The following is a 26,105-nucleotide window of genomic DNA, read 5'->3' on the forward strand; positions in this document are numbered from 1 at the left end:
GTCTTTTTTATGTTAAATGTTAGAATGTGACAATACTTCTTTTGAGGTTTTTGCACCAACTGTGATTCCTTCTTTGAATCGTATAAAAGTAAATGTCTTTTCCCTGAAACATCCCGGATTATGTGAATGAGATTTGATGGTTTCTTGAGTGACATACCGTCTGCCATGTTGGACAGGCACAGCGCTTAGCAGCGAGTACATGATGTTACCACGTTACTCATGCCTGATCGCTGTAAATAAAGCCTGGCAGCCTGGTATTAGTCAGATGATAAAAACAGGATTAGTGACATGAGTTGACGCTACCTGTCCATATGGACTTTATGTCTATCAATACAGAAAGTGAACATAGCTCTCACTGCAATTCACAAAATTATTACACTGCTCACATTTAGTATTCAGTTCACACTGATAAAGATAGAAAATAATTCCTGGTTGTAATATGATTTAATTAAAAGTAACACATGAAATACAACTTTGCCTTTTATTTTTGTTTTTCAGCTGGATGCTCAGACGTTGCAGAATAAAGACTGGCAGCGAACAGTCATCGGCATGAATGGGGTAAGTGTTTTCACCATCTCAGTAAAAAGAGACAAAATTAACAGCAACAGTGAAGTTGGCCTCTGGTTAACTGCCTCCAACTCTGAGGTGAGGCAGCAGAGTCTCCATTTTCTCGGCATTGTTATTAAAGTATTAGAGACCATATGAAAAAGCTGTACAGCTGCTTAAATCACACTTTCAGATGTGTAATTATTTGCAATTTTGCTACTTTTTCTGTATTCAGACCACATTAGGGCCCTAAATCAAAAATCACTATATCTAAACTCATGAAAACTGGACAAGGTTAACATGGAGACTAAAAAATATCAAAAGGAGCACTATGTCGTTTTGGGGAAGACATTTTAATTAATAGGACTGATTGTTTTTATGCCTAAACAAACTAAATAAAAAAACTCTTCTAGCTTCAAACAGTGTTCTGTTTTGAAAACAGGAACAGGGTGATGTCACAGCTTGTTCTGGATCCAGATCCATGAATTCAGATTTGGACTACAGTCAACTGCTGTGTGTTCTTGTTACATCAGTTAAGAGTTCTAATCTAGGTATAGGTATCTAGGTATAGTGTTTTTTGTGCTCAGCATGTTTTGAAGTATATAATGAGGGTTTAACAATACTGAAAAATGGTTTTAAAGCAGGCAAGGTTTTTAATATGACCAGTATAATCTACGTTTAAATTACACATGCTAGCTTAGTTGACATGTATAAAATAGATGTTTGTATTTGCTTGTTTCAGATTGAGGTGAAGCTTTCGATGAAGTTCACCAGCAGAGAGTTCAGCCTGAAGCGAATGCCTTCACGGAAGCAGTCCGGTGTCTTTGGAGTGAAGATCAATGTAGTTACTAAGTGAGTTGATGATGGTTTTGTGTGTGTCATGCCAAGTAATATTTATTTTTTTATTTTATTTTTATATATTTTTTTATACTGAGTCAGTATGTCTTTGCTAATTTTTTTTCAGTTGTAGCATCAATCTTTTGATTAATCATAACAGCAAATCCCCAAATGAAGCCCCAACTGCTGCTTATTGTAACTGCTGTGAACTTGTTAGCTCATTTAGCCATTCAGTTAGTGATCCCAAATGCTAGCTGTGGCTAGAGTGGTATTATGAAAAAGGACAAGCCATGGCTGAGTGTATGATATGTTGATTTGTAAGGAGCCCCTTTAAGACTTGGTTCTGTGTGTCCTCACCAGGCGAGAGCGCTCCAAGGTTCCCCTTATTGTGCGACAGTGTGTGGAGGAGATTGAGCGCCGAGGGATGGATGAGGTGGGAATCTACAGAGTGTCTGGTGTCGCGACTGACATCCAGGCGCTGAAGGCTGCCTTTGATTCAAGTGAGTTCAGTCAGAATTTGATTTTCTTCTTGAAAATATTTGACAAACAGAGCTGTGAAAGAAGAGATACATTACATGTGAACAAACCTAAAGACAGAGCTCTGAAGGATAGACTGATACTCTGCTCACAAGTGTTTTTTAAGGTCATTGTGCAACTTGTATTAGTTAGTGACTTTTGTCTTTTCCGCCCCGCAGACAACAAGGACGTGTCTGTCATGATGAGGGAGATGGACGTTAATGCCATCGCTGGAACACTAAAGCTGTATTTCCGCGAGCTGCCGGAGCCCCTTTTCACTGATGAGCTGTACCCAAACTTTGCTGGAGGCATCGGTCAGTCACCACTTCTTTACTGCCACATCATTTGCAATGTTCAGGATTGTACAAATGAGTTGTGAGTTGCACATTCACGTGTACTTTTGATTTGCAGCTCTCTCTGACAGCGTGGCCAAGGAGAGCTGCATGCTCAACCTGTTGCTGTCTCTACCGGAGCCCAATCTGGTGACCTTCCTCTTCCTGCTTGACCACCTTAAAAGGTAAAACACCTTTAATGATCTTAACTTTGTACGGGTCGCTAAATAAAAATAATAAGGGAGAGAGAAAGAGGGAGAGAGACTTGTGAAAGCCCCTGCTATTAAAAAGTCAAAATTATGAAATAGATATCTCATCATTATGCCTTACCATGGGAATATATATTATTTTTAATCAAGGCTAAATTTTCATCAACTTTTTTTCTTTAACTTGGCCTCATCCATCCTTACATTGAAGTTACAATAAAGGTCATCAGTCATGTATTTATGACCCCTACAGATGTATTATTTTAAGCCTTTAAACTGCTCACCAGTGGTAATTGGTGGTTGTAAAAGTGCTATTTTAAAATCTTACAAAGCACAGATACATGAAAGCAGGACAACTTAACTTATATAGTATGAAATAATACATTCTTCCTTTTATAGATCAAAAGTTTTCACATAAGACCTGTAATTGTCACTTGTAGCTGCGGGGGTCGCTGTTCAGCTGAAGTCTAACAGGCTATTTTAAAGGCTGTGAGCTGACATCCACAGTAACAGATTTCCTTTAGTTGTTTCAGATTGAGGAGAAGTTTTCTATAAAGTTTAAGAAAGATGTACTGTTCTGCTGTTGATTAGTGATAATCTGTAGGTTGAATGTTATCTTTGGCCCCGTTCTTACAGGATAACTGAAAACGAGAGCGTCAACAAGATGTCTTTGCACAATCTGGCCACAGTTTTTGGCCCCACTTTGCTTCGGCCGTCTGAAAAAGACAGCAAAATCTCAAACAGCTCGCAGCCAATCTCCATGAACGACAGCTGGTCTCTCGAGGTCATGGCTCAGGTAATACTTGTGTCAGGATATTAATAAGTGATACTTATTAAGATGAGACTTTCGGACTACTTGTGTGGATCTGATCACCTTCTCTGTGTGTCCATAGGTGCAAGTCCTTCTCTACTTCCTTCAGCTGGAAAGCATTCCAACACCTGACAGCAAACGTCAAAGCCTTCTCTTCTCTACTGAAGTATAACAGGAACATCATGCGCCTACATGTTCATAAATGTTCTGTTCAGAGGCAGAATGTTAGCTGCTTGACGTGGTGAATGCTGCTGCGCTGCCATGGCTGGCTGGTTTACTCAGAGGATGCTTCATGTAGCCACCAGGTGGAACCATCAACACGTGAAGGAGAGAACAGCCACCATGACCAAAGCTTCTTCTGAAGATGTGACAAGCATGTGTGTTCTGTTTACTTCCAAGCTTACCTGCTGTGTCAGAAAAAGACCCTTATGATATATGGACAGAATATATCATTCCTTTTTAATTTAATTTAAATGACAAAAAGCATTATTTACTGTAATTTGTTATATTTCCCACTGCCCCGTTCTGTCACTGTGCACATTAACTCTATATTCACAGAGGGGTGTTTCTGCTGTAGTTGCGTTTTATAAGATGTGTTTCTGTGAATGGATGATGGATGGATGGATGGTTGGATGAATGGCCATATGTTTTTTTTTTGTGTCTTTACATGTTTTTTTTTTCCCTGGAAATGTTTGACTTGGTTGAAAGCTCACCTGTGCCAATGTTTCCCTGCTGATGACCAATAAACATTTCAGTTACCCTAATGTTTACACACACACACGCATACACTCTTAATTTTGTACAGAATATATAAGTACGAGACTTAAAACTGTAGTTGACACACAGCAACATGCAGGCATGTTGACCAAACCGTTTCAAGTGTTTTGTTACCCAAGCTATATGGCTTCTCTGGTGGTGTCCGAGCCAGCTTTCGTGTCAATGTGAGTGGTTTTGTTTTTTGGAGGTGGTACAGAGAAGTGAAAGGCAAGTTATTCCAGGAAAAGGCGAGGCCTGAATCTTCCACCCATGGAATGTATACCGTTTTGTGTATCATTTTAATTTCACAGTTGTCTTTTGTCCATATCTCATATGTTTTGAGTCCACAGTGTTTTTTAGCTTCCGTCTGATTTGTCTCACTCAGTTAAAGATGCTGTTTATGTGTTACTCCCTGCTTTTCTTCACTGTAGTAAACGTGTAAAGAACACCCAGATATGATCCAAAACATTAAATGTTTCCAAATAGGGCCCTTGAAGCACAGTCACTCATATCCAAATCTCCTGGTTTATTAACAAGTGTATCATCAACATACATACCTAGCCTACCTACCTTTCAAAGCCATGTGAAAGTACACCGCATTGTGCTTGCATTAATATTCTTTTTCCAAATCACTTCAAGTATTCAAACACTTGTTAGCACAAACTATAACCCTAAAGACTTGTGATCTTTGTAAATTATTAAGCAATAACTCTTAGTGGTTCTTAGGACGAGCAATGACTTGTAGGTCTTGTATGTATGATTTATGTAAATAAAACTTGGTAATATTAATCTTGCAATGTGTCATTTCTTATGAGACAAAACCGACTCAGACTGAAGGTTTAATCTCTTTCAGAACTCCTACTTCCATGTTCAGCATGCTGAGTTTGTTCTACCAGGTAGTAACTCCCTGATCCCTCGGATATAAGATTCAAGAGATTCCATATACTCTATTGTCATTGTACTACAGTGCAGAACAACAACACAATGAAAATACCTTGGACCTGATGTTGAGAAAATAACTATTATTATTTAACAATATAAAATGATATTGATATGAGATGAGGGCCAATACCAATTATTAGAAATCAAGGAGACTGAATATTTGGGATTTATATTCAGTTGCAGTAAAAATGAAAATCTTTGTGTCAACATTTCGAGTGGATTTTGAGTACAGTTTACTCGAATACTGCTCTTAAGTCCAACTTTGAGGTACGTTACTTGAGTATTTTTTTCTATTTTACTCAGACTGCACTACATGTATTTGATTAAATTACTCATTACTTTGCAGATTCAGATTATTCAGTGTTTATGGGCTGTTAATTGTGACATGTTACCAATCAGATAGTGCTTTGAGCGTGACACTGTATGAGAGGATGCTGCATCAGAGTAATCCCACGGAAAAATTACAGATACCGATAATCGGAAAATGCTGAATATCAGCCAGGGCCTGTGATTGTTCTACTCTTAATTATTCCCTCATAAATATTGTAAATATTAAAAAGCTGACTTTAAATTTCTTCTCCAGAACAACACAGTGGCCCTTTAAAGGTAAGCAAGCAACCACAAGAACAAATCATATAAAAACAAAAAAATTATGTTATGCAATTACAGTAGACTGGCTTTAGGAGAAGCTCTGCAGACTTTTGGTCCAGCTCCAGGACTCATTTTGAGACACTTATATTGAAGCACCCTGAAGGCAGTAAACGGTGCCTCCTGTGCTGAGGGGGGATGCTGAGATGATGCAACCAGAGGAGGGGACAGAGGATCATCCGGCTGCTGCCAGCAGAAAGGGGCTGACATCTGAAACCGATGCTGCCTGCCTGCCGTCTCAAGTTGAGGACTGGTGAACTGTGAGCGCCCGCAAATGAACATCCATCGGACATCTGTCAACCTATCAAACAGGAAAATCAGGAGAACCTCAGGTATGAATGTTTTACCAGTTTACTGACAGACCGCTGTCTTTTGCCGGCTATGCTATCATTGTTAGCCAGACGCTAGCATTAGCAACCTCAGCTTTTCTCAGCTGAGGTGAATAAACTGACTGAAAAGAAATGCACCAACCAACTCTGAAGTTACATTAACTCCGCAGACCCACGCTGTTCATTTTGCTCGTTTGAAATAACATGATAATTATTGTTTTAGCCCTGAAAACAGATTTTCTTTTTTTGCCATCTGTCAAGGTAGAAAAAACAACATGGAGGCATGCTATGAATTATTTCAAAATAAGTCTTCACGATGTGTTGACATAGCCTCTGTGTCATGCACAGTCTTATGTGCATTGATATTAACTGTGTTTAAGACATATATTGCTGTATGAAGCCTTTTCCATACATCATTTAGATGTAGATTAGATTTGCGTTTAAATCCAGTAATGTTTTTCTTGCCGGGTTGTGCTTACGTGTCTAGCGGTGCCTTTGTTTTGAAAGTCCAAACAGGAAGTCAAATTACAGAGATTCCCTGCGTTCCTGACCTTGTAGCTAACTAGCTAGCTAGCTGGGTTATCTCCTGGGTTTAAAGTTGCCATTTCGTCTCTTTAGTGATAACAACAACGTCTGTTTAATTCATAGAGTCTGGTAGCTGTCTTTACTCAAACGGTTTGGCTGGAAAAGTGTGTGGTTTTGTAGTTTAATGACACACTGTTGGGACAACTGCTAGCCGTGGTGCTGCTAATGTAGGTGTAGCCCAGAACAATGTAAATTTGCCATCCCCCCTGAAGAGTCAACAGCAAACTGATGTTGCAGCTTGTCAGTGGCTTTTGGTCGGCCCTAAACGCAATATTCACTAAATCATCCTCTTTCTTTTCAAACAAAGATGACCACAGATGTTTCCTAACTTTCCTGGAAAGATTTTGCTAAGAGCAATATGTCACAGCCCACTCCTTAAATCAATGCCCAGGAGATATATTTATGAGATATTCCTTTTCGGCTGTGCCAGATCATTGGTTTGCTTTTTAGAAAAATATTTTTTTTTTGAGGGTGGGGGGAGACTCTGCAGTCTTGGAAACTTTGCCGCCAAGCGAAGGAAGAAATGTATTTCTAAGACAGACTCTTCTGTCAGGACCAAACTCATGCTTAGGTTGATTTAATTAGATAAACTTGATTCACTTTATTCAAAATTCCAGGCATGATAACTCTTCCACATTGTGTGTTTATTGAAGGTGAAGGCGAGTGATGATTTCCAAACTCACCATAGTTCAATAAATCTTTCCGCAGCTGTGGTTGGTCTTGTTTCTACTATTATCAGCATAGCAGTAGTAGTAGTAGTAGAAATATGGAAATTAGTGACTGTTATTTGACTGAAAGCTGCACAGTAACAATAGCTTTTGTGTCCCTGTCATGTGTATTAATAGTGAGTTATATATCAGCAAATGAAATTCAGAGTTTGACAGTGTCTGCTCTGTTTCAGGCAGACTGGTGCCTGCTTGTCCTTGCACACACAGTCACCCCTTGTAGGGTTTTTTACTGGAGACGCCACCACAGGAAGCTAATGTTATGGGAAGGAAGTGCCTCCCCGCAGTTAAAGCATGAATAAGGAAGGAGAGCAGGGAAGGGGTATTAATGAGTTACTAGAGATCTGCGACCACCACCTCTTTTTCCTCGCAGACTGTTTCTTCTGCGTCCTCTGTCCTGGTCTCAGGCTTTGTTCAGCTGTCTGTGAAGGAACACTACATGCACTTGTTCCTTCGGTCAGCCTTGGATCAGATCCATTGGATTAATTTACACTGAAATCAAATACTGTAGCTCTTTAATTTGAATAAGGACAACTGTTACTTGGTTGTAGCCTACTGAGGAGCAACACAGAGTGTGTTTTGCACATGTAAATCATTCTGTTGACAGTCTCCTTCCTCTCATAGCAGCTGATGAACAGAGATGGATATTTCTACGAGGGCTAGAGCAATTATCAGCGGTGGGTGAAATTTAGCATTTTCTGATTATCAGTGTCTGTGATTTCTCTGTCAGATTGCGGATAAAATATTAGATTATGTCCCACCCAAGACAATATCTGATTGGTAATATCTCACAATTAGTAGTCTAAAAAACACAGAATAATCTGAATCTGAAAAGTAACTATTAACTGAATTAATCAAATAGATGTAGTGGAGAGTCGGTATAAGAAGAAAAAGAGACTGGAAATTCTTGAGAAAATGTTTGCTATTGGCATACAAACCCAATGGGCTCATTTCTGTGTTATGTTTATAAGATTTTAGGTATATCTAAGCAAGAATACATCATGTTATTATGAACAGTCAGCCAGATGTTGTTGTATGTAATGTTGTTCAGATTCAGACAACTTCATTAATCCCACAGGGGGAACAGCTTGCCTTGTTCAAATAAAACATACAGTAACATAAATAAATCAAAAATAGATGACTAATTGATTAAAGAAAAAGAGACTAATACAATAAAATATGCCAAGGAGTTCAGTGTAATAAAATAATCTGTTATAAATAGAAGATGTTGAAAAATAAAAAAACAGTAAAATCATTAAAAAACCTCTCCAGAGAATTTAAAAGACAAATTGCAGATGGAAACAAGCGGTTCCTTTTATAAGCAGGAAAAAGCGTAACTTTGTGTAGTATGGATTAATATAGAATTAATGTTGTGAGAGTCATTAAAATGACGCACACTAGAATATCTCTGCACTAGTTTCACAAAATCGGAGAATGAAAGAAAAGGCAGCTGCCCCATTTAGCTGCACTTTTGGTTCCCTAGCCGGCAATCCCATATCTATTCAGATCCAGTGAAAAGAGCTGAACTCCAGCTCGCAGCTCACTGTTTCAGACATCTGCTTTGACACACATTCAGCTATTCAGAAAGCTGGCTAGTTGTTGAGTACACATGCCAGCACTCGGGGTAAATGCCCTGAAAAACATGTGTGTTATGGCGTACACAGGCAGAATAGAGTCAGCTGTGCAAAGACAGGTAAGGTTGAAAAGGGTCAGGATATCTTCTACAACCAGCTGAGTCTTATTGATTGTCCTTTATCTTCATTCAGCTGGAGATGTTTTCTTAATGGCTGGTGTGGCATAGTCCAGTGTTAGTCCTGCAGCTGCAGTGGTGCTGATAAACATTTTGAATAATCTTTGTTTCTTTGTGCCAAAAAGGTTTGTGTTAAAAATGAGACTCTCTGACAAGACATGCGAAGACAGTAAAAACCTTTCCAAAGGTCTGGGCAACATGTAGTTGGAATTGTGAGATTGTGTATTTTCTCATGTCTCCAAAGTATGGCCATGTAATGAAGAAGCTTCCAAATAAGGTGAGGCCTGTGGGGCTGTGGATGTACAGAAAAAGTAGCCGAACCAGCTGAGACACATTATTTGCCATTTCCTCCACATGAGGCAGGGAAGATTGTTTCTTTTGTTTGCTTGCGGCTCTTTGTAAACTCACACATAAAAATCTGGTGGTCTGATGGTATGCGACACGTATTCTGTGGCTGTAAGTAGCACTTTAAAAAGAACAACGGTTTTTGCAGGCTTGTTACACAACTTGACAAATACACAATTTTATCTTCCAAGTCGAGTCAGACTCCTCCTAACTCTTCGTAAAGGGCAGTGTTTTTGTGGTTTGGTCATATGAATTACATGAAGCTAAACACTTCTCGCTTTCTGTGTCACTGGAGGCCAAGGCTAGGCTGACAGAAATAATAAGAAAGCCAAAAAATATTGTCTCCGTGGGGAAAAATGAACCATCTTCAGGTCTCAGTGCGCTTGAAGTGGAAGATTTTGTGCAACATGACGGATTTAAAGGAACACCTGTACCAAAGAAACACAGCTGAAATCTATTAGTAAAGTATCTGCTATTGAATAATGTGCAGTTGTGGTTTAGTAACAGGTTATTTTGGATTCTCTGGGTGTATTAGGATCAGATGTGAACTGTTGTGTACAGATCTCGCTCTGCTCCAGCTGCATCACATTTTAAATTATTACTTCATCCTGGTTTTTGTGTATTTGTTTAGCTTAGATTCAAGGAAAAGTTTCAGGCAGTGCTTTGTCTAAACATTTTTGCTCCTTCTACCAGCTTCTCACACTGTTCTATTTAAAGTTTGATTTACTGCTGATATTTAACTCTCCTTATTTCCATATCCAAACAACAAACTTGCACTCAAGAAAACAACAGATGTCTGACTCAGAGATGGATTGTAGCTGGATTTCCTGTGAACAGTAAATAACTTCAGCTCACTTTTTCCTCTTAAGAGCCTTAGGGCAGAAAGAGCTCCAAGTCATCCAAGTCTGTGCTAAAGTACTTACTCTTTGTCTCCAGCTGTGTCCCAAATCACTTTCCTTGCTATCGTGGCTTCAAGTCAGGTTTGCTTCATACCTGCACGCAACATGTGAACATTACTGAATTAAGCCCTCTGTGCTTCACAAAAGCTTTTCTGATGTGATTGCAGCCAATTTCGACACCTTGGTCGCTGCCAAATTAACACAGTTGATTAACTTCATCACAGTTCTAGGTGCCTCATATGAAACATATTTCATATCAAGTTTGAAATGCAGCACAGCAACTTGGACTCAAGAATTTGCCCCCATTAAAATGGTTAATTTGGATTTTTTATGGGTTGTCAAGCTGTTTAGATGATGGAACTGGTGATGAGTACAAACATGGCACTAAATGATTTCTTGGCAGTGTAAGATGAAATCTAGCGCATCAGACATCTGTTGCCCAGCAACGCTGTGTAACTGCGGGCCACGCAAAAATATTTCACTTTGATCTGTGAAAGGATCTACTTTTCCCTTTTTTGGTCTTCATGATTATTCTGCATAATGCTAGAAAGATCCTGTCCTGCAGATCTTTGTTTGTGCTGGGGAGCTGATTGTAGATTGTAAGCGCATTCTTCCCACAAAATAAATGTATACAGAAAGCTGCAAACACAGTGATTAAAGGTGCCCTATGTCATTTTGGGGAATATATTTTAATCAGAAGAGAAATAATTTTTACGTCTAAATAAACAAACTCTCCTCACTTTCATGACTGAATAAACAGAATAAACAAACTACTCTTAAAGGACAACACAGTTTCGTACTGTTTACTTTGTTTACATGTGGCGGACCCTGCCGCCTTTCTAGCTTCAAACAGTGTTCTGGGGACTTTTTATTTTCCTCTGAGAACAGCTTGTTTGTTCAGTTATGGAAATAATATTTCTATGTTTCTATTATTACGTAATTTAAATGGTTAATATTAACATTCTGAGTTTGAATTTCTTCTCCAAAACTTCAACGTGCCCCTGTGTCTCTGAAAAGCATGGAAAGTAAATTAACCCCACAGGCCCATTTATTCATCCTGAGAATGCTGAGAATGATTTGTTCCTTAAAAAGACACATGAAGGACCAACCTCGGTCATATTTCATAGAAAAGACAATGTGTGAGATTTCATAAGTCAGTATCGCCCTGTTATACAACCAAGCGCATACAGATCGTCCCTTGACACAGAGTTTATATTATTACCTCATTAATATTTTGAATGTTAAGATTCTGTGGGGTTTTTTCTTCAGTACATGGTGCCACTTTAAACCCTTCAGTCAGGACTCTTCTATCAGTGCCATTGTTGCAGCTGACAGAGATGTAAAACTCTGAACTGACTGAACTATCACAAACGCATGAGAGCCATCTAGTGGAGATACTGGTCGGCCTTTGAAAGCCTCTATGTCAGTGTTTATCTGACATTCCTGTATCTGGGGTGGTCCCCTGCAGCTGTCTTAACAGCTACCAAATGTAACTACAGGGAGGACACAATTATTTAAATTGCAAGTACCACACTAGTGTCCATGTGTCATGATGTGAATATAAATAAACATTTTAAAACTGCATAATCTGTGTGAACGTATCATTACAGGGATTAGAGGAATCAGTGAAATTATCCACTCCCTCCCAAACGCTAACTATCTAGAATAAACTTGAAATTACAGAGACAGACGGAGAGAAGCACGTTTTCTAGAAGTGCTCTGCTCTGCTGTTAAGTGTGGTCTCAGTGTTTTGGGATTAACGTCTGTGGAAAGAATTCCTCTTCCATGGAAAACTGGAGCTATCACTCTGCGCACTGACATATGTTACCTTATTCCTCCCTCCTGTGTGCACAGATTGAGATTTAAATGTATCGGCGTCAGAGATCTCAGTATGAAGAAGTCGGTCCGACCAGCGGTGGGTAAGGTGAGCGGAGATCGAGGGAAGGCAGAGGCTGTGGCTACCGCTGGGACCGGAAAGCCTGCAGCCAAGACCAGCACCACAGCAGCTCTGTCAAAGGTAAGACACAACACGTGATGGCCCAACTAGAGTTGAATAAGTTGATTTTATTGTTGTGAATTCATTGGATTTTGTTCTTCCAGGTGAAAAGCAATGATGACCTTTTAGCAGCTATGGCCGGAGGGAATCCTGCATCAAATAATGCTGTCAGCAAGAACAAGAGGACTGCCTCCATTGGGACAACAGCTAGCAACCTAGATAGCAAACCAAAGACAACGTCAGGTACGTCTAATGTTCCATGTTTAAATATTTATTTGTTCTGTCTGAATGTTATATTTCTGGAAATGTAAGGATGACCTTATTCTGTATCACCAGGTACTTCATCTAAGCGTACAACATCTTCGGTTTCTAAGGAGCCAAATTCATCACGAGACCGTCTACGGACATCAAGGACCTCAGCCAATAAGAAGCAGTCGGTGTCTGGGACTGTAGCAGGTGATGTGGCCGCGGGGAAGCGATCTCGCAGCCAGATCCTTGCAGAATCCGAGGGTCGTATGAGCAAGTCGAAATCAGATGGTCAGATCAGTGATAAGGTGGCTCTGGAGGCCAAAGTAAAAGACCTGTTGGGTTTGGCGAAAAGTAAAGATGTGGAAATCCTCCATCTCCGCAGTGAGCTGAGAGACATGAGGGCCCAGCTTGGTTTGGGAGGAAAGGAAGAACCGCCGCAGGAAGAAGCTGGGGAGGAGGAGAAGCCCCACGTTTCAGCCATCACAGCTGCTGACGTGGAGTCCACTCTGATTCTCTTACAAGAGCAGAACCAGGCCATCAGAGAGGAGCTCAACCTGCTGAAGAGTGAGAACCGGATGCTGAAAGATCGGCTCAATGCGCTGGGCTTCTCTCTGGAGCAGAGGCTAGATGCCTCTGACAAGCTGTTCAACTATGCCTCCTTGAGCCCGGACCTGGCAGCCAGCAGTGGGCAGAGTGATGGTGGAGGAACAGGCACACTAACCTCCTCAATGGAAGGCTCTGCCCCGGGCTCCTTGGAGGATCTGCTCACAGGACACCAGCACGGAGGCTCTGCAGACAACCTCGACAGTGAATCCAGCGAAGTCTACCAGGCCGTCACCTCCAGTGATGATGCTTTGGACGCCCCCTCCGGAGCTTCGTCATCATCTGAGTCGGAATGTGCACCTAGCAGGGAGCGCTCGCGGAGGGGCAGCAGCGGCAACGCTAGCGAGGTGTCGGTGGCCTGTCTGACAGAACGCATCCACCAGATGGAGGAGAACCACCACAGCACTGCTGAGGAGCTCCAGGCCACGTTACAGGAGCTGGCCGACCTGCAGCAAATCACTCAGGAGCTGAATGGAGAGAACGAGCGGCTGGGTGAAGAGAAGGTGATCCTCATGGACTCCCTGTGCCAGCAGAGCGACAAGCTGGAGCTGTACGGCCGGCAGATTGAGTACCTGCGCTCTCTGCTGGATGAGCATCACATATCGTATGTGCTGGAGGAGGACATTAAGAGTGGCCGCTACATGGAGCTGGAGCAGCGTTACTCAGACCTGGCAGACAATGCCCGCTTTGAGAGAGAGCAGCTGCTGGGGGTTCAACAACATCTGTCCAACACACTGAAGATGGCTGAGCAGGACAATGCTGAGGCCCAGGAGATGATCGGAGCGCTGAAGGAGAGGAACCACCAGATGGAACGCATCATGGAGTCGGAGAGACAGGGCCGAGTTGCCATGGCGGCTGCAGTTGAGGAGTACAAGGCAGCTGTGAGCAGCGACCAGGCGGAGCTGAACCGCTGCAGAGCCCAGCTGGACCAGGAGAGGCAGAGGGTCGCCGAGCTGTACTCTCTTCACAGCGCAGGGGACAAAAATGACATCTGCCAGCTGCTGGAAGGCGTCCGTCTGGGGAAGGAAGAGGCCGAGGCCAAGGCGGCAAAGTTGCAGGAGGAGCTGGAACAAGCACACAGTGACCTCACCCGACTGCAGGAGACTTTCAGTAAGGTAAGTTAAAACTTGTGAGAGACTCTGTGATGTAAAATCAAGCAGGGCATCACTATCCTGGAACTATAAGATGCTAAATTAATGTGATTGACCTAAACTTCAAACTAGGGTGCCAGAACTGGAGCAAGAGTTTTTGGGGCACCAAAATAAGTTCCTCTTTAACGATGGAGCATAGCCAGATTTGACTTTGAAAACAAAAGTCTCCAGAGTCTACTTTTCAGCAATAAGTGGTACATGTTCCACAACACTAAGCAGATGACTACTGTGCAGATGTGTTGTTAGGACGTTGTACCCAATATATTTCTATAAATAAAAACAGTATGACATTGCTGGTGCACAACAGTCCGCTAATTAGCTGCTAACTTGTTAAAGAAAGGAAGGTTAATCCTCCTTCTGTGTGTGCAGCTGGACAGGGAATACAGAGACTTCCAGGGGCAGGTGCAGCAGCAGATGACCGAGCAGGAGCGCACGCTGGAGAAGCAGCGCATCGATCTGCAGGAGAAAGAGACTGAGATCGCAGACATGAAGGAAACCATCTTTGAGCTGGAGGATGAGGTGGAGCAGCACCGAGCCCTTAAACTCCACGACAACCTCATCATCACTGACCTCGAGAGTAAGATCTTTTGTGAAACATAGCGGCCATAGCTTACTGTCAAGTGTTTGTCAAACTTTCTCTAATAGTAGTTAGGTATGTGTGGTGTTGAGTCAGTCTGTTTTTTTTGGCTTGTTGGCATTAATACCACCAGTATGTATTTATCTCCTAATTCAGACTCTGTGAAGAAGCTGCAGGATCAGAAGCATGACATGGAGAGAGAGATTAAGATTCTCCACCGCAGACTGAGGGTAAGAACTGCTGCACAGGGTGACTTAAGGACTGGGACAGATGGGGGTCAAACAGTATATGCATGATTTTTTTTGTTTTTATTTTATTTCTGTACAGTAGAAGAAAGAAAGAGAAGTACATGAAAGAGCAGCAGTATTAGGCCAGTAATTGGCACAGAGTAAATGTATTTGTACACTAGTTAAAACCCAATGCAAATACTCGATTGCAGTATAATTCACAGGGGGGGCAGCATATGTTGCTTGTAATGACAAACTCGCAGAGAATTATCACCTGACTTTGCAAGATGTATTTTAGCCACATGCATCTGTTGAAGTGTATGCTATATTTTGAACATTGTTGGTGCTTATCCTTACACAGTGTGTGCAGCAGGCACAGCTGTGCTTGTGCGTAGGAATACAGACATGATACGGTTGAAGGAATGTTGTGCCAAAGTGAAGGACAGGTACCTACAACCCCAAATCAAAAGACCTGGGTTTTTCACTATAACAATGTTTGAGCATCTAGCAGCCTAAGATCCAGATATGTCTCTAGGACTCGGTGGAGACAAAAGCAGAGCTACAAGGACAGTGTATGTTGGACTTCCATTAATCACTTGGCCAGGAACAAGACTCTGAATGAATGCTTATGTCTCTCCGTGTCTGCTGGGTTTGCAAACACATTCACCACGAGTGAGATGTTGCAGATTGTTTCAAAGGCCAAACAAAAATCATTAATAGTGCCTAAATAATCAGGTGGTTCATTTCATCTAAGTAATTTTCAACTTGCTGTCTGTCTGTGTGTTTGTGCAGGAAGAGTCGATGGAGTGGCGTCAGTTCCAGGCTGATCTGCAGACAGCCGTTGTCATTGCTAATGACATCAAGTCCGAAGCACAGGAAGAAATTGGAGATCTGCGGCGCCGGCTACAGGAAGCCCAGGAGAAAAATGAAAAACTGAGCAAAGAGCTGGACGAGGTCAAGAGCCGCAAGTAAGACTCACAGAGAGACAAAATGAGGGAAGATTTAACTTCCCTTATTTAATTATGATCCTGGATGCTCAGTAGCAGTGTTTACATTCATTTATCTTTGATGAATCCCACAGCTGATAAACGTCCTTTGCAGACCAAATGATTTATGGGTTTCTTTTCAAATACGATTTCACCGTATTCATCCCTACAACTTGAGTCCTTCTCAAACCAGTGTGTAGAAATAGCATGTACACTCAGAGCTCCTACACTGTCTAAGTTAAGCACTGTTTGTATTCCAGGCAGGACGAGGAGAGAGGCAGAGTGTATAACTACATGAACGCGGTGGAGAGGGACCTGGCTGCGCTCAGACAGGGGATGGGTCTCAGCCGCCGATCCTCCACCTCCTCGGAGCCCTCTCCCACCGTCAAAACACTCATCAAGAGCTTCGACAGTGCCTCGCAAGGTACCATAAACCTCAATTTCTCACTTTTATATGTTGCTGCTTGTCCTAAACTTTTATTGTCAAAGATTATCAAAGAAAATGCGTGTTTATTCTTTTTTCTTTTGCAGTAAGATAATTAATACATACATTTCAGCATTTATCCACACAGAAGGAACTTTTACAACAAGATCCATGAGGCAGTCCTTGACATCAGGAGTGTATTTGGTCAAGTGTGTGAAGCACACTGAGCTTTATGTGTTGGTTCCTTCTCACTCTTAACATAGGTCCACCTACCAATGGTGCCTCCGTGACTCCAACAGCGTCGGCTACCCCGATACCACGCACCCCCCTCAGCCCCAGTCCTATGAAGACGCCCCCAGCAGCAGCTGTTTCACCTATACAGGTACAGGAGGGAAGGCTTTGTATGACTATGTTACTTGTTTATGATGTGGGAGGATTTTCTAAACCAATGAAAGAAAATTGTCTCTCAAAAAAAAAAAGGAGATACTTCATTTTCTTTAAACTTCTTGGTTGATTGCACTTTTCTTTTATTAAAGGGGCATTATGTTGTTTTGGAGAAGAGTTTTAATGTTTACAATATTAATGAGGTAACATTATAAACTGAGAAATATTATTATTTTCCATAAGTGAATAAAGTTGTTTTTGCTCTGTCATATCAGAGACACTCCATAAGTGGGTCTATGTCAGCAACCAAGCCACTCTCCTCCCTCAGTGATAAGAGGCCCAGCTACACAGACATCAGCATGCCAGGTGAGGCAGTCTACACAACAGTACTCTCTGAAATGTAGATATAGATCTGTGAAAGGACAGAATAATGTACTGTGAAATATGGGTCACAAAGGCCAGAGTACTTTGTCCTCTACATCACATCTAAATGATTAACTGGAGTAGACTATGCCCTCTCTCGTGGGACAGTTTTTCCCCAAACCCTGGAGCTCCGAGTTAGTTCTACTTTACTGTATGTTGACATCATGTTTAAGCTAATCAAAACACTCGAGTGGATAAGAGGGAAATAATGAGCCACCACATACTGTAGAATTTCCCCTCAGTTCATTCTCACCAGTAATGAGTTCAAGTGTTTCGTGTGAACGTGCAGATCTGACCATAGCCTCCATCGTTCCATTTATTTTTCTCTGATTTATTGTTTTCCTGTCTGACAAGGCAGCCTCATTTGCCGGTATTCCCTGAACTGCGAGGGTCTGGAATGTGGCTCTTTACTGACCCTGTTACGTCAGAGGAAGCCCCTTTATAGAAACACTCGTACTGTATGTGATGTAAATACTGTGATGTATCCACAGCCGAGCACCTTCTCAGGGGAACCTCAGCTAGCCGGCCTCCGTCTGCCCTCCAGAGGGTCTCCAACATGGACTCCACCAAGTCAATTTCAGGTTAGAGATGCTCGTTAAGTTCTAAAAAACTTAGTGTGTTGCCAAAGAATGGAGCCTATAATCGTCTCCACTCTCCTGAACAGTGTCCCGGCGGAGCAGTGAGGAGATAAAGAGGGACATGTCGGCTTCAGATGGAGCCTCCTCAACCTCCCTGATGGCTATGAGTGCTGCCTCCTCCCCGCTCTCCCTGTCATCGTCCTCCCCCACTGCCTCCATCACCCCCACAGCACGCAGCCGCCTAAGGTACTACCTCCAGGGGCCATGACTCACCTTTATGTTGTACTCACTGGTAAAACTTGGATAGTTTATTTGCCTATAAGCATGATTGTGCTCATGGCTTAAAGTTTCTGTTTTCATTCTTGTCATTCTGCCAGTTGCCAGTGTGACATCACTTCTTCATCCTGTAGTTGTGATTGGTCTCCTTTAACAGAACACACAGCTCTTGACAGCTTCACCAGCCCATTAAGCAAATATGCTGTCTGTTTGCCTTACAGACTCTGTAAATATTTTAAAGCAGTAGCAGAGTTTTTGCTTACATGTCTCTTTTGTGTTTCAGAGAAGAGAGAAAGGACCCGCTGTCAGCACTGGCCAGAGAATACGGAGGCTCTAAGAGAAACGCTCTGCTAAAGTGGTGCCAGAAAAAGACTGAGGGATATCAGGTAGGTTCCTATCCTGCCATCAGCTGCTGCAGACGCCTGCCCGGAGAAAGGTGCACTGCCATCATACACCGCGGTTGTCTAGATATTTTTGTCATAGATACAAGACGCAGGTGCAGCCTTTTTCTTTCTCTGCGCACAGACGTTTTGTCTCGATCACACAGCCAGTGCTTCTCTGCCGGAAAATGTTTCTGTTCCTCTCCACACCAGTTACAGAGTAAATAGAAAAATTTGTGTTGTTTTAAGTCAGTTACTAATCTGCCTTTTTCCATCATGTCATGAGAAACCTTGATCTGATCTCATGTTTGCCACATAAAAGCAGCAGTTGGTTACCTTGCAGAGTGCCTTCATGCATGAGCTCACTGGTGGCTCCTTGTTTCATCGCTCCCTGTAATATTTCACCTTTAGTTGTCAGAAGATGCTGACAGTTAGGAAATAGGAAAACATATAAAGAAAATGCTGATTAGTAGGGTCATAAACAAGGTTTAATTTCATGAAAACCTTAAGGATTATAACTTAAACTCTCTTGAGTTGAGGTTTGTCTCTTCCCTGGACTTTTCTTGTCAGTTTAGTCCAGTTTGATGGAGACTGTTTATGTAAACCTGTGCTGAGACATTTAATGTCCAAGCATTGACCTAGAAGTGAGTGGTGCTAAAATGACGATGTGTGTCAAGACTCACTTGCCATATTGAAGTGATGTTTACCTCTCTTGGTCTCCATGGCACCTCAGGTCTTCTCCAGGAAGTGCGCAACATTTAACACATCTAGTAATTACTTGTCTGACGAAAAAACATGATTCTTTGTCTGAATCATTGGGCACTATCGAGGTTATAGTAGTGACACTGAGGAGATTTTAGCGTCAAAGATTCACAGCCATCCCTGCAGAGGACAGGTGATAGGCGAAAAAAATGATAAATGTGATAAGGATCTTCTTTGTGCTTAAATCATTTTAAATGGCTCTGTGAGCGCTGAATTTATTGTTGAAAGGGATGATGAAAGCCTGTAATGCACCTTGGCTTGCAGTGACATTCATGGCCTGTGATGGATGTTGTATCCTGTCAGCCCGGGTGAGGCCCAGGAATCGGTTTTCCATCGATTATGGTCCTGGATTGTAAATGTTCCGTTGAGTTGAATCAAAGTTCACAGGGATTGTCACTTTGATTTTCAGAACATTGATATCACAAACTTCAGCAGCAGCTGGAATGATGGCCTGGCCTTCTGCGCGGTGCTCCACACCTACCTGCCTGCCCACATCCCCTACCAGGAGCTCACCAGCCAGGAGAAGGCAAGTAGAGCTCCCAGGAAAGCCCCAACATCTAAGCCATCATTACCACTGCATCATTACTATTGTTAGTGTTTCCCTGTGTGTGACTCTGATTTTCTCTTCTCAGAGGAGAAACTTCACGTTAGCTTTCCAGGCTGCAGAGAGTGTTGGCATCAAATGCACTTTGGTAAGCTGTGCACCAATGTGAAATGACTTTATTGAAATAAATAATGGAAAAAGTTTTAACTCCTAGTGTTAATAAGGTGTATAGGAAAACAACTCTAATATGCTTCCCCTAACTTCTAATGTATTTGCTTTTCTACCATGGACTTTGCTCAGTCTACAGCCAGCTGCTGGTTAGCTTAGTGGAGCATTAAGACTGGTAAGGCAAGACTAGCTCGGCCTCCAGTACAAAAACTAGCGCCTTGACTTCCTCACAGCGATGACAGGACTCCAGGAAGTCACTGCATTCAGCCAGAAATAGTCCAGCATTGGCTGGCTATATGTAACACAGAGGTCGATGGAGAATTGTAACCAGTTTAACAAAAGCATTGCAGTGAATGACCTTGAGGAAGATGCTAGTACTTGAGTGAGGCTCCTAAACTGTGTCTTTCTCTGTTCTAGGACATAAATGAGATGGTGCACACAGAGAGGCCGGACTGGCAAAGTGTCATGACTTACGTCACTGCCATCTACAAGTACTTTGAGACCTGACTTTACCTGCAGCACAATCGGAGCCACGCAAGCCCCTCCTGAGCTCTCTGCAACCCCACGGTCAACTGTTGTACCTCACTGACGCCCTCCCCCACGCCTCACCCAGTCACGCTGCATGTCGATCCTCAGTATTCAGCAACACTAAAGGCAGACCAGAACCTTGCTGGACACACACAGCTACTCCATCCTCTCGGCGCAGTGTAGAAGATGCTTTGTGTAGAGTTGTTGTCCAAGGGCTTGCCTGTATATCTACTGTTACACTAGACGAGAAGCAACGCTGGTGAACCAAGTATGAACTGACAAGCAATGAAATCCTGTAGATCATCTTTGGCCTCAGTTCACACCCGAAAGAGCAGCATGAAAAACAAAGTCTCAGTGCCTTCGACCTGGCTTTTCCTGGCAAATATTTCCTGACGGTTAACCCAGTTTTTTCAGGGTGTTAAGGGGGAATTCCTGCAAATCTGACTCTCGGCATTCTAGACGAGTCATTTTCATAAATAGTCACATATATCTTCTTTTGTCAGTTGTGAATACTTTGTGGAAAACATCACCTTCTACAGAGTAACAAACCAATCGTCAATGATGCTGGAATTCCCCCACAGCCCTGAAAATTCCCTCTGGAAGGAGTTCAGACATACACAGCCTTTTGCACCAAGTCTTCCAGATGTTACAGTACGATACAGATGCCTCAATTTCAATGGATTAAGTGCCTGTGTGAGTTTGGATGCAGGATACCAGGATATGAGCTCTCTGTATTGGCCAATCCTCCACACAGTCAGTGTCTTTGTCAAACTGAAGATTTGAAGAGTGCCAAATACGTTTCGGAGCCTTTTGATTGTTGATTTCTGGCTATTTGGTCATCAGGACGGACCGATGCTGCAGACAGCTACTACATCAGCATCTGATCATGAGCGACTGTTTGCTTCTCAAGCACAGAAATATGCTATTGCTACACCACTACTACACATTTTGTCAAGCAGCACTAACACACTCATACGAAGGTTTTTCACTCACAGATTTGTTAAGGTGGACTGATATTCATTTGAATCGTATGGAGTTGAACGGTAAACTGCAAAACAAGTATTTGCATTTTTAGGGCTTGCATGTGTCATCTTGCACTTAGGCTCCTCACATTAGGCACATAGAGCACGTAAAATTTAATCCAAACTGAAATATGGGAAGTTTTTTTTTTTTTTTATAAAATCTGTTTTGATTGAGAGTGTAGTTCTGCTTGGATCAGAGAGCCTATATTGTAAAATGGTGTCACACCCGTGGACTCAAGTTTTTGGAAGCTGGCAGAGACGTGACGGGGTAAGGACACACTTTTATAGGTCAATGCAGCGTCACATTAAAGGACCTATTTCTAATAGAAGTTTATTTTTGAGTCTCATTCCCAACTCTTCAAATAATGATGCCATGGGTTGGCAGCAGACTCATCCTACAATCCCAAAGCGTCAGTTTTTTATGAGGTGGGAATGAGACTCAACAATCTGCTTTTCTTACAAATGGGTCCTAAAGTTATTGTTGAACTTGTTGGGAAATATATTTATCGCTTTGTTGCAGAGAGTTAGACGAGAAGATTAATACTAGTTAGCTTAGCTTAGAATAAAAAACAGAAATGGGGAAACAGCTAGCCCGTTTTGTGTAAAGTTAACTTAAAACTAACTAATTTGTTGTATCTATGAATGAAACAAACGAGATATAACGTGTTAAAGGGGCACTATGTAGTTTAGGAGAAGATTCAAACTCAGAATTTTACTATTTACAATATTAATGAGGTAATGATACATTTTAACTAACTAAATGAACAAGCTGCTCTTAGAGGAAAATAAGGTCCCTAGAACACTGTTTGAAGCTAGAAAGGTGGCAGGGTCCGCCAAATATAAACAAAGCGAAACAGTATGAAAATTGTGTTGTTCTTTGAGGTCAGTTTGTTTATTCAGCTTATTCAGTCATGAAACAAAGAGAGTTTATTTATTCAGTTTGTTGAGGCATAAAAATAATCTGTCACTGATTATGTTTCTCACATTGTGCACCTTTTAAGCAGCTTTAGTGACGCCGGCAGACAGATTTGTTACCTCTAGACCGAGCCATGTCGGCTGTTCTCCCTCTTTTTTTCCAGTCTTTATGCTCAGCCAAGTTTATCACCTGCAGCCCACAGACATGAGAGATCAGTCTTCTCATCACTCGGCAAGAAAGTAAATAAGTGTATTTCCCAAAAGTGTCAAACTGTTCCTTGAACATCAGCAATTGTTGCAAAAAACCATTCATTGCACAGAAATGACAAAATACAGACGAGTGATTGGACAATTCTATGTGCCATTGACATATCTTGTGTGTTAATACTTCTGCTGTGATAGACAGGTAGTTTTTTGAAATTCCTAGAATGACTAACATTACGATAGAGATTCCTTGTAGCACATAATGTCATTTAGTGTGTCCAAGTTCATTCAGCAGTGTTAATCTTGTGCCTGTTTGGTATTTATAAGCATTATACAAAAATGTAACATGGTTTATAACACACTAGAGGGACTTGTTAAGTATTTGTTTGCAATTATAAGTTCTCCTGACTAGACATATTTGATATTATGAAAGTGAGGGGTCGACCGATGTGGCTTTTTTCAGGGCCGATACCAATTATCAGAAATCAAGGAGACTGAAATCCGATATTTGGAACGATATTCATTGGCAGTAAACATTTCCAACAATGCTATTTTAATCAAGCACCACTCTTAAGTACAATTTTGAGGTACTTGCATATTTTTCCTTTCTGCTACTTTAAACTTCGTCTCCACTACATCTGTTTGATACATCTAGTCACTAGTTACTTTGCAGTTTCAAAAATGGCAGTGTTTATAGGCTATTAATTGTCACGTGTTACCAGTCAGATAGTGTTTATGTGGGACATTGTGTGAGAGGATGTTGCATCAGAGTCAAAGTAGCACATTTTGAAATTAGGTGTTTTGATTGGCAATCTTCTGAAAAATGCTGAACATCGGCCCAATAATCTGGAACTGTGTTAATTACTTTATGTTACCGGACATTTCTACAGCAGCCTCCATTTATAGGCATGGGTGCAGGAAGTAGTGGTGCTAAGGGGGCTGCAGCACCCCTAAAATTAAATTCGGCTATAACATATGCCGAATTTACAAGAAGGCTCAAATACTTCAGAATCGGTCAGAAACAGAGCTTCACAAAGCTTTTAAGGCTTCCCCTAACTCAACAACTCAAAACACTGAGCAGTTTTTATAGTCCGGGGGTATTCACCCCCATTCGTCATCTTCACGTTGTTGTTGACTGCAGTTGACTGCCATCTGCTGTAGTGCAAAACTGTCTCGAGTTGTTGTGAATTATTGTTAAGTACGAATTGATATATGTTACCCTGGCCATTCAAATGAATATAAAAAACACAACTTTATATAGACTGACTCTCAACTGTGACTGCGTCCCTGCTTATGGGCGTTCACAGTTATTGACAAATACATTCACAAGCTTTTATGTCTGCTCATAACAACATTTGAATGTGTTATAAACCATTTATTAAACTTCATCTAGCGCTTATAGAAGCTAAACAGACAGGACAGGACACTATCGTGTGTTTATCGTGCCTCAACATACCAAGTTCACTGTATTTATTTGCATGATTTCCAGTCATTGTTGTGAGGTCATTGCTTTATTTGTGTGTCTGGGGTGTATATGAATTTACCACACATACAGTAAGTAGTTGCACTGAGATAAGCTTTTTTTCTTTTTTTTTTTTTTTTATTGGTAGTATTATTCCACACCAATTTCCTGCCTTAACCGTTTGGCCGAGGGTTTCTGCGCGTGATACTGTGACATTTCAAACTTTTATCTTTCCTCACCAGGCACGTGTCACAGTGTGGAAATAGGTCTGTAAAACAAAGCTGTTCTTGTTTGTGTCTCTTGAGGAACCCTGATAGCGAGCCATGCTCATAAACCGTTTTAGGGAAGCTGGTTGAATCCCCATCATGTGTCCGGGGGAAGGTGACAACACACTGTTTATGGTTTGGATCAGATGATGCTGCCAGCTGGTATCAATAGCAACATCAGGAACAACATTTTTGTCCTCGATTCAGAAGCACATCCTGCTGCGCTGCCTGCCAACCACATCACTGCAGTGTGTACAGCTGCATTGGACATTCAGTGACACAAAGTTAGCACAAGAGCCTGCAACAATGAGTTTTGTTTTTGTGTACGAGAGAGTGCGAGTGAGTTATTTAAAGTCATCTGAAGGCATTTGTGATGCCAACAGATTTCTCCTGTTCTGTTTGATTCCACCGCTGGCCCACGTCTTCTATCATTCCCGACAGGAACGTCTGGGATCAGAGCGATGGGAGTGGAATGTGTTTTGATCACGCTTTAGTGATCCTGGGACTTTACGAGGGCCAGCTCGCGCTGATGTGGAGTGATTGATGAATACTGAGGCCGGCCGGCTGAGGAGAGACCAGACGGCTGGCAGAAGCTAGGAAGCACATTCCACCTCCACACGATGCAGCCATGAGGGACCTGTTACACCGTCTGGGACCTGAGATGATGCCCTTCGAGTGTATAGCTTTATCACAACAAGCAAATGTGAACAGTGCATTACGTCTTTAATGGGTCCACTTCATCACGCTACGTTTGTTTACTTGAATATGCTCTGAGAATTCCACTGAACCTGCTTTAGTTTGTTTTCTTGTTTCCATGTTGCCTTTTTTTTTTTTCTCAATCCTGCGCCATGTTTTGGTTTGGTGTGGATGTTTCGTCTCCTGATCACACTACATGCAGTGCTGAAATGGTTCCTCGGCAAAGTGAGAGCTGAATGAGTAAATGTGTGGGTATTTGTGTGTGTGTGTAAAGGGACTAAGCTACAGTATTAAGTGCACACTACGATGATAATCAGTTGTATAAAGAAAAAAAAAGTGCTGTCTGGTTTTATGTTGCTTTATTTTTTCTGGCAATAGTTATAAAAGACCGTTGAAGCAGCCGTGCGTGTTCTCGTTATTGTGGTTTCAGCTTCACCTGTGGGGTCACAAACAGTTACACTTCCAGTTATGATTAAATAGTGTGTTGACATTCACTTCGCTCTGGCACTGATTAATAGAGTGGTGCGGTCTGTAGTCTTAAAACCTGGACAGCAGTTAGCATTTTTGCACACCTGGTTCCCTTGTTTCAAAGTCTGAGGTTTTTTGTGTTGGTTTTCAGCGAACAGGCTGAAGATATTTCCACGTTTTGTTCTACAATGTAAAATAAATCATTAAATGTCCCACAATTCAATTAAAAAGCGTGTATGCCTTAAAAATGACGGTCGCTAAATGAGACTACAGACATCGTCACAAACGTCAAACATCATCACAGCGAACACGAGACTCATCCAGTCACTAGTCTGTCTTTACAGGCCGACTTTAGCTAAACTATTCTAACTCTAACTTCCCAACTTGTTTGTGAACAATTTATAGAAAACATGTATGGTAACTGTGTAGTTAAACTCTTAGTGGTGGTGACGCTAAAGTCATGCAACCGTGATGCCTGACATGATGATTTATGGTTAAATATACACTGTAAAATTCTCAGAAGTGGAGTTCTGTTCTGTGTTCTGTGAAGTTTATCTTGCTGAACAGAACATCTAAGCATCATAAACTT

General features: G+C 41.8%; 2 protein-coding genes across 3 annotated transcripts in view; both read left to right on the forward strand.

Annotated features, from left to right (window-relative positions):
* The window catches only part of LOC115581672 (breakpoint cluster region protein), a 34,632-nt gene extending 29,839 nt beyond the window's left edge, over nucleotides 1-4,793 (forward strand). Inside the window, exons 17-23 of one of the 2 annotated variants that reach the window (XM_030416958.1) lie at nucleotides 499-558; nucleotides 1,289-1,398; nucleotides 1,744-1,883; nucleotides 2,079-2,213; nucleotides 2,311-2,416; nucleotides 3,074-3,233; nucleotides 3,331-3,420. In XM_030416958.1, coding sequence (XP_030272818.1) covers nucleotides 499-558; nucleotides 1,289-1,398; nucleotides 1,744-1,883; nucleotides 2,079-2,213; nucleotides 2,311-2,416; nucleotides 3,074-3,233; nucleotides 3,331-3,420 — 801 coding nt within the window. Of the gene's footprint in view, nucleotides 1-498; nucleotides 559-1,288; nucleotides 1,399-1,743; nucleotides 1,884-2,078; nucleotides 2,214-2,310; nucleotides 2,417-3,073; nucleotides 3,234-3,330 lie in introns of both variants that reach the window. The other variant, XM_030416959.1, reaches the window with a different exon arrangement.
* Nucleotides 4,794-5,626: 833 nt separating this feature from the next.
* On the forward strand, nucleotides 5,627-25,728 carry specc1la (sperm antigen with calponin homology and coiled-coil domains 1-like a). The gene is made up of 16 exons (XM_030417417.1): nucleotides 5,627-5,926; nucleotides 12,082-12,244; nucleotides 12,328-12,466; nucleotides 12,560-14,190; nucleotides 14,596-14,803; nucleotides 14,960-15,033; nucleotides 15,823-15,998; nucleotides 16,277-16,440; nucleotides 16,704-16,822; nucleotides 17,100-17,190; nucleotides 17,739-17,828; nucleotides 17,912-18,071; nucleotides 18,385-18,487; nucleotides 19,653-19,769; nucleotides 19,876-19,935; nucleotides 20,373-25,728. Exons 2-16 carry the CDS (start codon nucleotides 12,119-12,121, stop codon nucleotides 20,460-20,462), a joined length of 3,348 nt encoding a protein of 1,115 aa, XP_030273277.1. The 5' UTR covers nucleotides 5,627-5,926; nucleotides 12,082-12,118; the 3' UTR covers nucleotides 20,463-25,728.
* The last annotated feature ends 377 nt before the right edge of the window (nucleotides 25,729-26,105 follow it).

Source organism: Sparus aurata, chromosome 5 (genome assembly GCF_900880675.1).
Source record: "Sparus aurata chromosome 5, fSpaAur1.1, whole genome shotgun sequence".
In the NCBI taxonomy this organism is placed as follows: Eukaryota; Metazoa; Chordata; class Actinopteri; order Spariformes; family Sparidae; genus Sparus; species Sparus aurata.

Bases quoted from the DNA above. Each gene is read 5' to 3' on its own strand.
- specc1la (XM_030417417.1), top strand. From the start codon at position 12,119: ATGAAGAAGTCGGTCCGACCAGCGGTGGGTAAGGTGAGCGGAGATCGA. The intron at 12,245-12,327 runs GTAAGACACAAC...TTGTTCTTCCAG, and splicing joins CCACAGCAGCTCTGTCAAAG to GTGAAAAGCAATGATGACCT. The intron at 19,770-19,875 runs GCAAGTAGAGCT...TTCTCTTCTCAG, and splicing joins AGCTCACCAGCCAGGAGAAG to AGGAGAAACTTCACGTTAGC.